This window comes from Lissotriton helveticus, chromosome 5_1, assembly GCF_964261635.1.
Source record: "Lissotriton helveticus chromosome 5_1, aLisHel1.1, whole genome shotgun sequence".
NCBI classification, from domain to species: domain Eukaryota; kingdom Metazoa; phylum Chordata; class Amphibia; order Caudata; family Salamandridae; genus Lissotriton; species Lissotriton helveticus.
In genome coordinates, this window is record NC_136065.1 from 442122106 (window position 1) to 442138723 (window position 16618).

At 49.1% G+C, this 16618-nt stretch overlaps 2 protein-coding genes across 25 annotated transcripts in view; one reads left to right on the top strand and one right to left on the bottom strand.

Annotated features, from left to right (window-relative positions):
- ANK3 (ankyrin 3) overlaps positions 1 to 16618 on the bottom strand; it is a 1924186-nt gene that overhangs the window by 1512921 nt on the left and 394647 nt on the right. The gene's annotated exons all lie outside the window — the stretch shown is intronic.
- On the top strand, positions 12618 to 15294 carry LOC144756451 (uncharacterized). Its single transcript, XM_078646283.1, has 3 exons — positions 12618 to 12688; positions 14352 to 14481; positions 14590 to 15294. Exon 3 carries the CDS (start codon positions 14611 to 14613, stop codon positions 15292 to 15294), a length of 684 nt encoding a protein of 227 aa, XP_078502409.1. The 5' UTR covers positions 12618 to 12688; positions 14352 to 14481; positions 14590 to 14610.

Genomic DNA, 16618 nt, shown 5'->3' on the forward strand with positions numbered 1-16618 from the left:
TTTACAATGACGCAGCAGCTAGATTATTTCTAAGGCACTTAAAGTAGGGGGGATATAATAACCTTGCTGGGATTTAGAAAATAAATGAGGAATAAAGGTATCTTTAAAGTTTGTTTTAATCTTGTCACATTTGCTATGTGCTCAAAGATAGATGTCGAATGTTAGGTTATGTCTTCTCACAAATTGCTGCTTATTCTTTTAACATTGGGATGTTGTAAAGTGATCTTTCTGACGCTGTAGGGTCCCAAGACTGTGAAAGCAAAGGCTGTAGGATGTTCTTTTTTTAACATATCAAATCAGCAATTAAGAAAGCACAAATGAAGCACATTTTTTGAAATTCGGAAGGATGATGGAAGCAAAGATTTTAATAAAATCAAAATAAGACAAGCCTGTGCAAATTTAATGGCAATTTCAATGGAAAATGTGCTGCCTCCACATGACAATGTGCTACCACACCATGCTTTAGTAATACATTTGCAACAGGATGCTTAAAATGCACATCTGGCAACATATTACACCCTTACCACTCTCTTGCTGAATACATTTGCTACACTTGATCTTTTTGTGATGCTTGAATTTTTCACAATAGCTATGACTTCACATATGTAACATTGGTGGCAGTACCCCCACTCTGAAAATATTTACAGCACCACTGTATCATGTTGTAGATGTGTGCATGTATCATACCTGCTGGAATTAGGGAATGAGGCAGAAGAGTATATAGCAGGAATTATAACTAAACTGTACTGCATCTAAAATGTGTGGACTACATGAACTGAGGACTTAATGTTCCAACAAGGCTCCATTTTTACCAGCAGTGAATGAAGGCTGCTAGCCAGTACAGCAGAGAATAGTACATTCAGTGATATTGACCTCAGCCCACCTGAGACTGAGCTAAGAGAAATTTCTTCATCTTACACTTCAAAACTGCAACGTGGAAGCAAGCAAAAGGTCAGTCAGCACTTCTTTCGCGCACATTGCCTGGGCGTTTTATATTTTAAGTGTGCTGCTCTTTTTCAGCCACAGTTTACGAATTATACACTCTAAAATCCGAAATTTCATAGGATAATTCATATTTGGATCAGCGGCGGCTCCTCCGCTATGGCGGAGCAGTGCTCCCCCACCACCAGCAGCTGCAAAAACTGAAAAATAAAATAATAATAAACCAGGTTTATTATAATTTTATTTTTCTCTCCCAGGCGAGTCTTGGGGGCGGGGTCATTATGGAGGGGGAGTAGTGTCAGTGCGCATGTGGGTTTGGCCGGCCTTCTCAGAATGGCCAAACCGACATGAGCACTGAAGCCGTCTCCAACCCAAGCTGCGTTGCCAGGTTGGAGTCAGCAAGCACAGGCTCCCAGTCTCTCTAGGAATGCAAACCACGGGCACTCAGACCAATCCTGACACTGCCCTTATGAAGCATTAGAGCAGCATCATGATTGGCCGCAGGGGATTCTGAAAGCCTGTGCTGTTGAGGAGTAGAAGAGCAGCAATGCATGAGGTAAGTTATTTTTTAATTTGTTTTTTGTTGTCGTGGTTCATTCCTCACTACCCCTGCTCCGCCACTCAGCCCGGACACCAGCCACTGCTGATATGGATGAGCTTAAACTACAAATAAAAAACCAGTAATTTAATAAAATGTAAAAAATGCATTCATATAATCATGAGCATGTTTTATAAAGCACAGAATGTAAAGTAAATCATTTGAATTCCGTTAGGAGGGCCCTCACGGTTACTGTGGGCATTGGGGTGGTTAACGAATCACAGTTGGGAGCAGGCGCTGGGTGTTGGAGGCTTCTTGCAGAGGAACAACAAACTTCTCAGCTCAAGAGCAATAGCATTCTAGAGAGAAGAGGCTAAAATGGAAAAGGAGGGGACACTGATTCTGACCATCTAAAAATTGGAAAAAAGAGAAAATGGAAGGCAACGACTGGGGCATCTCTCATCAGCCGTAATTGCAGATATCTGGGATATCTCCTGAGCAGCAAGCTGTGGACCAGGCAGAAAAACTTCAAATAATTACTGATGTGGACTAGGAGCCTGGGAAGCTGCCTATTAGAGGGAGATGCACAACTAAATATGGGAATAATGCATAAATAGGGGGGGACCAAGGGCAAATACAGGTCCGGCACAAGTGCCCCAAAAGTTGATCACTTACGAGGCGTGCTGTTACTAGCAGAGCAGGCAGGATCGGTATAGAAGAGGGCGGATAGCTCCGATAAGGAGCATGGGCCCTCACACACCCCTGGGGGTGTGATGCTTCATCATAGGGCAGCTCCTCATTGGGTCGGCGCTGCAATATCCAACAGGCCCCACACAGGGGCTTTTTCCGGAGATCTTTTACCCGTGGGTGCTGCCGTAGATGAAGTGGGTGGGTGTGGGATCTGTGGTGTATGTACAAATGTACAAAAAGTGAATAGAGTGTGGAGTGAATGAAGTTAAAAATAACTATAGGAACTCACTGTATTCACTTTATTTTGCGGGTTCCATATTATGATTAAAAACCTGTGATGCTTGTAAAAAGACATTGTCAATTGCCTCGTCAAGCTTTGTGGGTCAGGCTAGTGGTCAACATGTTTCATGCCTTGTTTGTCATATCGATCATGGCATTTCGTCAGGACCTAAATACCCTACTTTTCTACTCAGAAAGAGGTGACGAGTATAAATGTGTAGAAACCTATAACCTTACCCTCACCAGAATACACCATCTCCAAATGGTATTCCTCAAGAGTAGGGACCTAAATTGATAAAGGGAACAAAAAAGGGGGAGGGTTGGAAAAGGGGAGAGGGGCGAGAGGGGAGGGGAGGGAGGAGGGGAGAGGTACAGCTGATAAGGGTTGGCCTCCACAAACCCAGTAAAAGGTAGAAGGTGGAAGCGGGGTACACAGTGGTAGTGCTGAGGATAGCAAGGGGCGGGGGGAGGTTATAGACAAGCCTGAAAAAGAATGTCCTACCCCAAATGATTAATGTAAAGTAGGTAGGACCGGTCAAGATATGGTAGACGGAATGAAAGCCAGGTGTGGGGTGGCAAATCCCAAATAATACCTGGAAGGGGAATGTAAAAAAGAGAGGCACACGCTAAGGCATGTAGGTAGCATTGTACAGGTGGAAATGGAGGAAAGGGGCTCTGTAAGCCCATGGATACGAGTGGGGGCCCTTCCATGGGAGGGGGTAATGGATTCCCTTGAAAAGCTGAGACTGGGGGGGGGGGCAGGCATGTTAAAGCCTGATATGGGTGCTTCCTGGAGTTGTAGGAAAGAGTGAGGAAAAAGTGCTGGGCAAGCCCAGGGATAGATGCAGAGTCCCTTGCAAGGGACAGGGGTGGGCGGTAGGGATTAGGGTTGAAGGGTGGGGTAGGACTCCCAAACCGAACTGTAAACAAAGGGGGCGGGGTAAATACTGAAAGAGGTGCCTCTTAGCCATGGGGGGGGGCACTTCCTGTGGTGGTAATGAGGAAGGCCGCAGCTCTGATGTCATGGGACGCTCACTGGCGTCACTGCTCGACTCCTAGAAAAGAAAGGAGCGGGCCCTTGAGACGGCAATGAAAGGCGGGGGAGGAGGGGCAGCAAGAGGGAAGTAAAACTTACAGATACGGAGGTCGTGCAGCACGGCTGACCTACCCTCCGTCACTCCGGAGTGGTGAGGATGCCCGGCTGCGTGTGGGATAAAAGAAAGTACCTGTGAACACTTCCGGTTCAAGGACGGCAAGCACACCCGGCACGACGTCCCAGTGTGGTGGCTCGGTCGGAGGCTAGATGTGTCTCATAGAAATGGCGGGGGCCATGTTGGATGAGTGAGGATTGCCACGGCACGTGCTGGGTAGTCGGAAAGGAAGTAGTGGGGAGAAAAGAACCCAAATGTGGAGGGTTGAGTGTGTGCCCTGGTAGGTGAAAACAACTAATAGTCTGCTCCCGCCGTGGTAGACAAAGGCGAGAAAGACTAATCTACTGTAGTGAAGGGGCGGGGTGGCGGGAGCCAGTGGACACTCAAAGGGAGCCTCTCATACTTAACAAGCATTTACAATGCAACGGTCTCGCCTTTGCCAAAGTTAGAGCTATTGGCATTGTAAATGAATTTTTTTTAATTTATGTGTTGATTTTGGAAACGGATAAATAAATGGCATTGTCATTTACAATGTCAATAGCTTAATCTCTCGCAAATGCGAGACCTATTGCTTTTGCACACACCCACACACACAGACACACAGAGAGCCACACACAGAGAGCCCCCACACACAGAGAGAGCCACACACACACACAGAGCCCCCCCCACACACACAGAGCCCCACACACACAGAGCCCCACACACACACACACAGAGCCCCACACACAGAGCCCCCCACACACACACAGAGCCCCACACACACAGAGCCCCACACACACACACAGAGCCCCCCCCCACACACAGAGCCCCGCCACACACACAGCCATACAGAGCCCCCCACACAAACACAGCCCCACACAGCCCCCCACTCAAACACAGCCCCACACAGCCCCCCACACACACACAGAGCCCCCACACACACAGAGCCCCCCACACACACACACAGAGCCCCCCCCACACACACAGAGCCCCACACACACACAGAGCCCCACACACACAGTCCCCCCACACACACACAGAGTCCCACACACACTGAGTCCCCCCCACACACACACACACAGAGTCCCACACACACACAGAGTCCCACACACACAGAGTCCCACACACACACACACACACACAGAGTCCCACACACACACAGAGTCCCACACACACACACACACAGAGTCCCCCACACACACACACACACACACAGAGTCCCACACACACAGAGCCCAACACACACAGAGCCCAACACACACAGTGCCCCACACACACACACAGAGCTCCCCCCACACACAGAGCTCCCCCCCACACACACAGAGCTCCCCCCACACACACAGATCCCCCCCCACACACACAGAGCCCCCCCCCACACACACAGAGCCCCCCCACACACATACAGAGCCCCCCCACACACACAGAGCCCCCCCCCACACACACAGAGCCCCCCCCCCACACACACAGAGCCCCCCACACACACAGAGCCCCCCCACACAGGGAACAGAGGCCAGAAAAAATGATCACACACACAGCCCCCCGCCGCCCCCCCCCACACACACAGAGAGCCACACACAGGGAACAGAGGGCATAAAAATGAGGAAACAGATGGCATAAAAACGAGGGAACAGAGGGCAAGAAAAACGAGTGAACAGAGGGTAAGAAAAACGAGTGAACAGAGGGCAAGAAAAACGAGAGAACAGAGGGCATAAAAGCGAGGGAACTGAGGGCATAAAAGCGAGGGAACAGAGGGCATAAAAACGAGGGAACAGAGGACAAAAAAACGCGAGAACAGTAGGCTGAAAAACGAGAGGACAGAGGGCAGAAAAACGAGAGCAGAGGGCAAGAAAAACGAGTGAACAGAGGGCAGAAAAACGACTGAACAGAGGGCAAGAAAAACGAGTGAACAGAGGGCAAGAAAAATGAGAGAGCAGAGGGCAAGAAAAACGAGAGAACAGAGGGCCGGAAAAACGAGAGGACAGAGGGCAAGAAAAACAAGAGAACAGGGCAAGAAAAACAAGAGAACAGAGGGCAAGAAAAACAAGAGAACAGAGGGCAAGAAAAACGAGAGCAGAGGGCCAGAAAAAAAGGGGAACAGAGGACCGGAAAAACAGGCGAACAGAGGACCGGAAAAACAGGGGAACAGAGGGCCGGAAAAACAGGGGAACAGAGGGCCGGAAAAACAGGGGAACAGAGGGCCGGAAAAACCTGAGAGCAGAGGGCAAGAAAAACGGGTGAACTGAGGGCAGGAAAAACGAGGTAGCAGAGGGCAAGAAAAACGAGAGAGCAGAGGGCAAGAAAAACGAGTGAACAGAGGGCAAAAAAAAAAGGGTGAACAGAGGGCAAGAAAAACAAGGTAACAGAGGGCAAGAAAAACGAGAGAGCAGAGGGCAAGAAAAACGAGTGAACAGAGGGCAAGAAAAACGAGTGAACAGAGGGCAAGAAAAACGAGGTAACAGAGGGCGAGAAAAAAAGAGTGAACAGAGGGCAAGAAAAACGAGTGAACAGTGGGCCGGAAAAACATGGGAACAGAGGGCCGGAAAAACAGGGGAATAGAGGGCCGGAAAAACAGGGAAACAGAGGAACAGAGGGCAAGAAAAACGAGAGAGCAGAGGGCAGGAAAAACAAGTGAACAGAGGGCAATGTCAGCTCCTGGAAACAAAGGCAGGGGTCTCCATTCAGTTGGTCTTCATCGGTTGGTATAGTTTCTTACTTGTGAAATGCTGGCAGTTATGCTACAGGTGGCGGCAGGGGTTTCACAGGCACCTCAGCAGAGTTTGCAGATGGGCACGGCCCTTGTGCATTACGCTCTTGACAACTCCGGTGTACGTGCCCACATTGTTACTTTTATAGATTCAGCACAATGAACAAAAGTACTCAGCACTACACTGAGACGGCTCCAGCTCTTCTTCAGACAGTAACCTCGAGAGGCTGCATGAGCTGCTTGAGACAGCAAACTCTGCTTGGGCTATGATGAACTTGCACAAAGGGTGCCCGAGAGTCAGGTACTCAGGAAACATGCTACACAGAGCAAATGAGGACAAGTAATCGGTTACAAGATACATAGTATACCTCTTAGAAGCAGGCAGTTACTTAACAAACCACCTTTAACTTCAGCCTGGGGCGCACTCATTCGAAGTAGGGGTCACATGTCAGGAGAAACAACATTCAAGGCAATATAGGTTTACAAGGAAGATGGTCATATTAGATAGAGACTCTGGCTGTGCTTGATTGGTTAGCAATAGGACAAAAATAATATAAAAAGAGAAGGCAACGCCAAGGAGGAGGATACAGTGGGTGGTGAAGTTTTTGTAGCCAAGTAACCACGTTTACTGAAGTTACTGCGCCAACTCCTACACTTAAAAGAACAGCACAAATGTATTCCCATCTAGCCCTGAACTGTGTTAACTCTCTCTCATGTGCTCACATTTGTACAAGCAAGTGCACTGAGGCAATGGAGATAAGCTGATCTGGTGACGTTTGTAAAATGTTATAGAAAAGGAGGAACTAGTATTAGAGCTCAGTAGCCCTGACTGCTTTTACTTCCTACTGCCAATGGGTTTTGTCTGAAATAAATATTTCAAGTCCTGGAAGTGTGGTATGTCCAAAAGAAAAATCTACAATACACTGTAATGTTTTTTAAATTGCTTAGTTTCTTATTCTAAATGATGCAGACCCTACGGCGTGCCCCTCTCTCACCCTCATTTGGTGACAATCCTAGCCGCTTGTTTACACATCATGATGAAAACCAGAAAAGTGCGGCTATTTTCTGTACATTTCAGACATTGCTCGGGATACTGCCGCTAATGACTTCTTTGTCACACCAAGATGACAGACCACCTCACAACAGCACGCCATCACTCTGCAAACAGCCACCACAGAGAAACTTATCAATGCACAAACAGAGGAGCCCTCCGTGCTCACTCAGTGAGAGCTAAGCAGAGCAGCTGGGAAAGAGCACGCACGCGCACTCCATGCAGACGCACCTCTGCTGTCCAGCACTCCAGCACAGCCTCTCCCTTTACACGGAGATAATAGCGGCGGCAACAGTGAAAGAGTGCACATACCGCCGGCGGACGCGGGCACACGGAGGCTTATTTGCAGGCAAAACAGCTTTTTTCAAGCACTCGTGCTTGTGCTGGTATCCACCTTGCGGGAGCGAGCAGCAGCACGCGGGCAATCTATTTTAAAATAGCACGCGCACCGCTGCTCACTCCCGCAAGGTGGATGCCAGCACAAGCACGAGTGCTTGAAAAGAGCTGACCGATTCCTAGAGGTCACTCCTAGAGCAGCGCTGCATGCTACGCTGTAGGCGAGACCTAAAAAGGAGGGGGGTAGACAGATTGTGGGAATGTTTGTGGGGGTCCTTATTGGTACATCTGATAGGGAGTGTGCCACCACATGGGGGCCTTGATACAGAGGTACTCCATAGCCCTTGAGGGGAGGTGGTAGTTGCAGTAGAAAGTTGTGGCGTGTGTCTCCACTACCCCTGCTTCCCGGACTGGAATTTCTACTGAGAGATGAGTTCCGTCCACATGAGGTATAGCTCTCATCGGAGGACAGGGATTCTTCCCCTCCTGTAAAGTCTTCTCGTGGGTATGGAAAGACTTTTTCTTTTTCTAACTTTCTGATATCCTTCTGTAGTTTATTGACTTTGTCTTAGCAGGTGTTATTTGCTCTCTGATTTCACTATTCATTTCTGCTAGTTTAGTTCTGAAACTTGAAATATGGATGCTCTTCTTGAGCGCACTTTCCGCCATACTGATTTTAATGGTTAGGGTGTTAGCCCGTCGTTTTGCTGTGTTGATTATCAGTATTAGCCAGTCCCTGGTGCATTTTCACGCTACCAGGGCCCAATCTTTCTTAAATATTGGGTCTTCAAGTTAGATTCGTGGCATATTGGTGACTATCAGGCCACTTGGGGCTATGTTGGCCGTAGATACTCTGTCATGAGTAGCCCATGTAAGGTTACTTTGACAAGTTGCCTCTTGAGACCTAGGAGAGATGAACAATCATGGTTCTAACTGCTAATGGAAGATGACCTATTCGCTCTAAGATGAGATGGTGCTTTTAGGATCTTATTAACCATGGGTCATCTGAAGCGAGACCTGGGTGTTCATCCACTGCTGAAGCAAGTGCGATTTTGGAAATAAGTAAGACACTAGCGAATGATGAGGTGGACAGTGGAGTTGGGGGTGGGGGAGGGGGAGGGAGGATCCGAGGGGGAATAGAGGAATATTAATATCAAGGGGTGATGATGATGAAGTATGCCACTACTAGAATGGGTGATGGTTACATATAAAAAGAGGCTTTCACCTCTAAGTGCAGTGGTGTCACTTACAAGGAAGGATACTGTTTGAGTTAAGATTTTTTCAGTGGGGGGTTGTATCCCCTTTCCTTTCAGTCTTGAAAGGATCTCTCTACCCTCTTGGGGATCTGGAGTATCCCTCCAGACCCTATTCGTTAAAAGCTCTTTCTTTTTCACCATGTTGCATCAGCCGGGCTCTCTGTGTATGGCTAGCACTTAGAATCACTGTGGATGTCCGGTTTTCGCATTAATGGCTCTGCATTAAAGAGCGCAGGGTGTAATAGGTGAAGTTGACAAGTGATGAGGGTAATCTATAGGGGGCATTGATAGATGGGTAATCTGAAGGGGCTTGACAGTATCAGACAGATGTGAGTGGCTGGCAAATTGTTCTTGAGCTTGGAAGTTGGGAAGGTATTGGTCAGTCTTTGACAGGCCAGACATATGCACAGTGGTGAACGCGACCATGTACAGGGGGCGGTCGGGAGGCTATGAATGCGACAGGGATGTTCACTGCAAAAGGAACTGAAAAAAAGAACCCCAGAAACAATATTTTCATCCTACAGTTAGAAACCTACTGTGAAAAAGCTATACCATAATAACAGCCAGATACCAACTGCACACTGGCATGAAAGCAGTAGGTGTTCCTCGCAGAATTACTTTTCAATGCGTTCGATAGCTGCGTCTCCTGATGTGTGAATGCATTCAGAGATGATACAATTAACTGCAGACTCTCTGGGAACAACTGGTTCGATGCTTCTTCACTGTGCCATAAATACACCGGCAGCATCATTTCCTCTCGGCCCTGCTGCTTGGAAACCCGCAGCCCCCCCTCGCTGGTCTTTATGTTGTGGAGACGCAATGAGTGCACAAAGCACATTGTCAAGCTGGAGGCAAACCAGAAATTCAACTTGTCGCTTCCGTCTAACTACACTAAAAAGTTATCGAAATATGTTTCTTATCTGCACCCCTCAGGGCACGGCCGTGCTCAGCTAGACGACAATGTCTTTTCTCTACACTTCTTTACCAAAAACTTCCGGGAACACTGAAACACACTATTTTGCTAGGCCAGGAGTTTTTTTTTTAAATATGCACTGCTTCAGGGAAATGTTTTCTAATTTAATTTAGCGCGCTCCAATAAAGCACCTCAACTTCCGGGTAGCGCCCTCCCCCTCCTTATGGGCGCTCGATATCCCAGGGGTATAGATCAAGCAGCGTATTGGATTTTTTTGACTGCACGTTGGGCTTGTATTGCCGAGCTAGCCATTTCAAGTTCGGTAGCACGATAAAGAACTGCAACCAGGCAGCAAACAGTGATCCATTACTTTTAATCTACTTGAGAGCACACGCGCGAGAAAGTGGTGCATCGTCAGTTCAAATCCCTTTGTTTCAGCAAAGCAGAGACAGCTGCAATGCGTTTCACCAAACAATTCTTCAGAGAACGACGCTCTTTGTGGGTTGTGTGTTTTTTTAAGGCGGAACAAGGATTAGAAGAAGCATTGGGAATGGTTATATGTATGCCTTATAAATTGCAGTGTCCCTACAGTTAGGGGCTTCACAGGCCATCATATATGCACTTATCTATATATTCATTCGCCCACTAACTCATTTTTGCATTCGGCCACTTACACAACCACAATAAAACTCACAAAAGATTAACAACATATGCAAGACAGAAGAATAAAAGTAGAAAAAAAAATTCAGTTACCTAAACATGGTGGGCACATGCTTGCAAGAACAAATAAAAGTCAACAAAGCAGGAGGTAGACATCTTTCAATGGTAATTTACATAGTGTGTTGTTTTAAAGGTCGAGCACGGCCAAAACGTTTACCTGTGATCAACCAGGCCTACAGAGGTTATCATTGGCTTGTCATCATATGTAACTCGTGCTTTCTGTATTGACTTTAAACTTTCTCTCGAAAGGCATCAGGAAAACAGTCATAGAACTACAAATGTTTACAAAATTACAGAGGACAAAGCAAACTACTATCCCTCTTGATAGGGCCTAGCAAGGATTATTGTAGTGCAAATCTTCTATCCCCATAGTTTGTCAAAGGAGTAATCAACACCAAAATCCTTGTTTATTAAGGAAATCTGTGACATTTCATGTAACAAAATATCTCCAAGTAGGGGCTAACACAGAGCAATAACAATCTATACTTACATGCCTATTGACTTTATAATATCATTTTCATAATAAGTGTCAGGCCTGCTGTGTTTATAGTAACTTTTCATAATAAACAGACGAGGCCCATAGTCTTGATCATTGACTTGCCACCACAACCAATTCCCTCCTACTTAATGGAATATATACTTTTCCAAAAGGCAAAAAGTGCTGTCCAAGCAGTCTTTTCAATGGAACCACACAACTTCTGCCCACTCAAATGCTGTGCTAAATTACTTCAGAAAATCCACGTGTGGGCGGTGCCTAAGCTCCTCATTCTGTAGGTTTTCATAAATCTCTTTTACTGTTTATCACATAAGCTAAGGTTGCCCTGCCAAAAAAACAATCAAAGAAAAAGAAATGTGTGAACTTGAACGAACTGAGCATTGCCCATTGAAAGATTTAAAACTGACTGTGCCAACACATATTTTCAAAAGTTATTTCAGCCAGCCAATAGATTTGTTCTTAACCAATGTGCGCATGTCTCTTGAAATGGCAGCACTAGTGACAGGGGCATAACTACCATTTGAGCAGCAGGTGCAGTGCACCGGGGTTCATTAAACCTTGACCATGCTATATTTTACTACACCAAAGGCCACTCTCCATGCTAGCACTAGGATCCATGGCACCCTGACCAGTGAACCAGGGAACAAATGTCATTTCAGCTGAAATTACAGTAGCCCCATATGTGTTAAGATTAGTACACAATGGCTGCGGTACGTTGCACAAGTTGCAGCCAACTCAACTCGGCAATACACCAACATATTCCAACTGCATTATGCACACTGCTTAATGTAATGCTGGCTGTCTAGGGGATGGCAAAACATTTTTTCCTTAACACGCAATGCATCAAAGCTTTTAAGAGAGAAAATGACAGTGTAATTTAGTGATGCATTCAATCCAATATAATGAATGTTTAGTGTAATTCTGTAAGGTATGCTTATGTGTATGCACTCATCCGTGCACGGACATTGTACCGCTCATAGCCGACGCTCAGGTGGAATTTCAGAGCTCTGACAGAACTACCTAAGAATGCCCAGTGGAATGCCAGTGGAAATAAATGAAAGCTTTCGATTGATTCTTTCTTTGAACGTAAGAATCGGGGTCGCTGGTTCAAATCCCCGTGGGTTGGTGCATGAGTTTGAAAATATCCGAATCCAAGTATAAAACACCCATTACTATATGTTTAATGAATATACCTGAAAACACGCCTATACACAAATTCTGTTGGGATATTTCATGTTTTTTTTTTAAACATATAGCAATTATGGTAAAGCATCATACAATTATAAAGAATGCTACGACAACTTGCTGATAATAATTCATTTCTCTGACAGGCTGCCCCGGGACACCAAAGGTGGCTACCTGCGAGGGCGGCCATCCTTAGTGCCATAGGATGGCACGGACCCTAAGCGGTCTAGTTGTTGGCTGACTAGGTGGTCAGCCAGTGGTTAAGCTAGGATTCCCCCCACGCGTGAGGTAATTTCCTGTCCTGGGGGAGAGGGGGGGAGGGCTATATAGCCCGGGGGCGAGGGTCTGGCGTCCTCTTTTGTTCCTGCGCAGCGGCGTGTAGACCCTCGCCCCCCACCTGGAGAATCCCGCAGCGCGGACCCGGACTGCCCGGCGTTCTTTTGTTAAGGTGAGTCCTTGGGCGATGCTCGGGGGATGAGAAGGGGAGGGCTCAGGGGGGGGCGCGGGGTGGTGAGAGCTGGGCACCCTTACAGCATCTCGCTGTGCGGAGGAAAGTTTTGTGCAGATTCATGCCTTAGTTTCACCTGCGGCGTGTCTTGGGCGCTACTGATGTTACGAAGTTTGTGTGGCGGGCGTCGGTCCTGATTGATTGCTTTGGTTTTCCACTGGCTGCGTGTTTGGGCGCTATCTTTGGTCCCGGGGTAAGAGGGGTGAGCGCTTCGAGGGGGGTCGGTAGGTGCCCCCGCGGGGGGCCTCGCGCTCTCGGGTGGTGGTCCTGGCTTTCGGCCCGCTCTGCAGGGGGGGGCCGCCTAGATTGGAGTTGTGCTTGGGGGGGCGCACGTTAGGGGGGGGGGCTCCTTCGCTGCGCCAGTGAGTGGCGGGCCATCCCTGTGGAGCGGACTGGACGGCGCCTCGGGCAGCGATTTCCCAGCTTAGGCTGGGCAGTGGGGGGCTGCTTTTGTTCTTTCCCAAGTTGTTTGGTGTCCTGGGGTGTAGCGCTTCGCCCGCTCCTTTCATCTTTGGGACGGAGACGGGGCGGGCGGGTCTCGGAATGTGGCGGGCTGGAATGCAGCCTGCTGCGAGGGGGGGGGGGGGCGGCAGGAGGGCTGGCGGGAATGTGGTTTCGGGCACCCAGGGAAGGGGGGGAGTCGGGTCAGGTATGGGCCTGCCAGGGGGCACGTGGGGTGGCCGCTCGCGCCTGCACCTTCGGGCCGGGCGGGGGGGGGGGGGGGCGGAATTTTGGAATGCGGCCTGAGGGGCGGGCTTGTGGTGGGCGAGAGTGCGACTAGCTGAGAAGGCGCTTTCACTCCGCGTCACGGGAAGTAAGCGCTAGATAAATGAAATTGCAAGACATTATAATAAATGTTTTCGATTTGTGTTTAGAGACAAGAAGCTCTGAGAAATGTTACATAATGAAGTAATGCTCTACTGTACCAAAATTAAACGCACACTCAAACATTAGTATGTATGTATTATATTTGCATTGATCTTTGATGCACGTTTGACATTCTTAGATATTAAGGAGTGCCGCAATCACCTCGGTTCTGCCATTCATTCAGGGATGGGATTAGCAAGGGAGCGGGTATTATGGGTGCTGTAGTGGGGCAGGCAAGAGTAGGCGCAACGTGTATTGGGGTTGGGGGGGCCACTTACATGTTGTTTTGTCTTTATGCAGGGTTGCTTCACGGATGGAGGAGTCACAGCTCACGCAGGGGGTTGCGCAGGGGTGGGGGGGCCACTCACATGTTGTTTTGCCTTTATGCAGGATTGCTTCACGGATGGAGGAGTCACAGCTCACGCAGGGAGTTGCGCAGGTGGTGGGGGCGTTATTAAAGGGGCAGGTTTGGTACGCACCTTCGGGGTAGGGACTGCAAAAGGTTTAGGCAAGGTTTAGGATTAATGTCGGGGGGTCAGCTGGGCTAAGGGGCGGGGGGGCAGGGAGCATCTCATCTTGTGTTTAATTTTTCAGACAAATTAAAGGCAAAGGGTCTCGGGACTGTCAACAGGGACGGCATAGGTAAAAGGTGGCTTACTGTGGTCAGGAAGTCACATGTAAAAGGCAATAAAAAGAATTTTGGAGGCACGTTCCTAATTTGGGTTTTCTCTTGCAGAAAGGAGTGGTGGAGCAATATAAGCTCGGGTGGACCTGTGGATCGGTTTGGCAGCAGCAGTGCAAGCGTTGAGTTGTCTGGTCTGGAGTTCGCTCGCACGCGCATAGTTGCCGCAGTCGCCGCTCTCAAAGTAAGTAAGAAGGGCTGGGTCGGGATCGGTGCTGGACCCGTGTAGGGGAGCCCATATCACCCCAGCGCAGAGGACGTTGCTCATTGTCTCTTATCCTCCTATCCTCAGATTTTGAACGGATCGTCGAGCATGGAAAGCCAGGGATCCCCAGCGCTATTCACTCAGATGTCGCAGGTGGAAGACTCGCTGCCTGATGCGAGCCAAGCACCGCAATGGGCGGCCTTCATGCGGATGGCCAAGAGGAAGGGTTTAGCCTGGGTCGAGGGGCTCTTGAAGGAGGCGGAGGAGGATGATTCTGGGGTCATCTGCGAGGCTCCATTGTCCGAGGTTGAATCGCAAGAGGCGGGGCCAACTAGATTTTCCAAACGGGCTAAGAAACAAACATCCAAAGAGTTCCCGCCTGACCCTCCAGCAGCCAAGAGCAGAGCTGTGATCGCACAAACAGAGCCTCCGCCCAAACACGCGTTGCCTGGTGCGTTACCGGGCGTCTCATCAGGAAAAAGCAGGGCGGTGTCCGCACAAATTGAGCCCCCGCCAAGAAACTCTTTGCCGGGTGTGGCACAGGCCGCTTCTAAAGAACTTGTCCCAGTTCAGCCCGTGTATGCCACTCGGGAGGATCTTGCAAGACAGTCTGATTCCCTTAAAGAATTTATGAGGGAGCTCATTGGAGCCATGGTACCACCAACACAGACTGACAAGACTGCAGGTACCCCAGAGGACAACAGTGGGGGGGGCGAAGGCGGCGGCCTCTGTGTGGGGCACTCAGCCGGCGGCGGCATTGCCTTCTGCGACGTCGCTCGTACAAGTGACTAACACCCCTGCTGCGGTGGCGAGCTCTTCGACGTCGTTGGCGAGCAGTAGCATTGTGGCGCCTCCCACGCCGTTGCAGCACGCCCTGCCTGCTTTGCCTGCGCCAGCCGTCGTCAGCGACACGGCAGTCCCTGTGGCGGCATTGGTGGTCACTCCCGCTCAAAACACTGGTACGTCTGTGGCCCCTACATTGGGCAGTGTTGCTGTGGTATCAGCTGTGTCATCTAATACCATTTCTTCTACAGGAAGCACAGTTGGCATGGTTACCTTGACAGCATCTCCTTCTACCCCTAACACTGAGCCTCGAGTGGCGGCCGCACCCCTGTTGTCGGGTCATTGTCACCTGGCATGGCAAGTCCCGTTAGCGGCCAAGGAGTTGATATGGAAGCGGGAGTTGATAGATATCTTCTCGCTACTGCTGTTAGGTCAGGAAGGAACTGATGTTAGGAAGGCTGGAGTTAAGGAGGAGGATAAAAAGACCAAATACCAACAGTGGCCCGAAAAAACCATAGAAAATTGCCTAGATGCATTTGCAATTTTCCAGGCGGTGATATTGGAGAAATATCCTGAACAGGCGCAGGCGCTAGTCCAGTACAGTACCTTGATACGAAAGGAGGCTGCGCGTTGGGGTGGTCAAGGTTGGGTGTCTTATGACTTGGAATTTAGGCGAAGGATGTCCTTGTGTCCAGAGATGAGATGGGACCAGAAAGAGGTTCAGTTGTGGCTGGACCATATGGGCTCCAACCTGCTTCGTAATGGGGGGGCCGTAGACAAGAAGCAGGGAGGCAGGTACTCGAACAACGCCTCGCAGAGGAGCGAGCAGCAGCAGGACAGACAGTCCTTTCGGGGTGGTTACAGGAATAGAGGGGGTAACAAAGGCTTCTTTAAGAGATCATCCCCGGGTATTTGTCGATCCTTCAACGCCGGTTATTGCGCCTGGGGGAAGTCTTGTAAGTTTGAACATTCATGCAACAAGTGTGGAGGCTCTCATGCAGCAGGATCGTGCACCGCTCAGCAAGGGGGCGCTCCCAAGCCTACAAAGGAGGCAAGTAGCAAGCAATAACGCCAGCGCGCCGCCTCTTCACTCCAACCCCTCCCCCGATTTAATTCTGGATGAATGTGCACGCAGTTCAGCAGGGGCGTGCAAGGGACCCTCGCCTGTCATGTTGAACAAATTGTTGCCCCTCTTGCAGGAATATCCGCTCGCGCGTGACAGGCTCCTGTTGCTGGCGGGATTTAGCGAGGGTTTCAGGATACCATATGTGGGTTGTGAGGCCCCCAGAGAAGCTGAGAATTTGAGATCCGCTAGGGATTTGCCTTTAGTGGT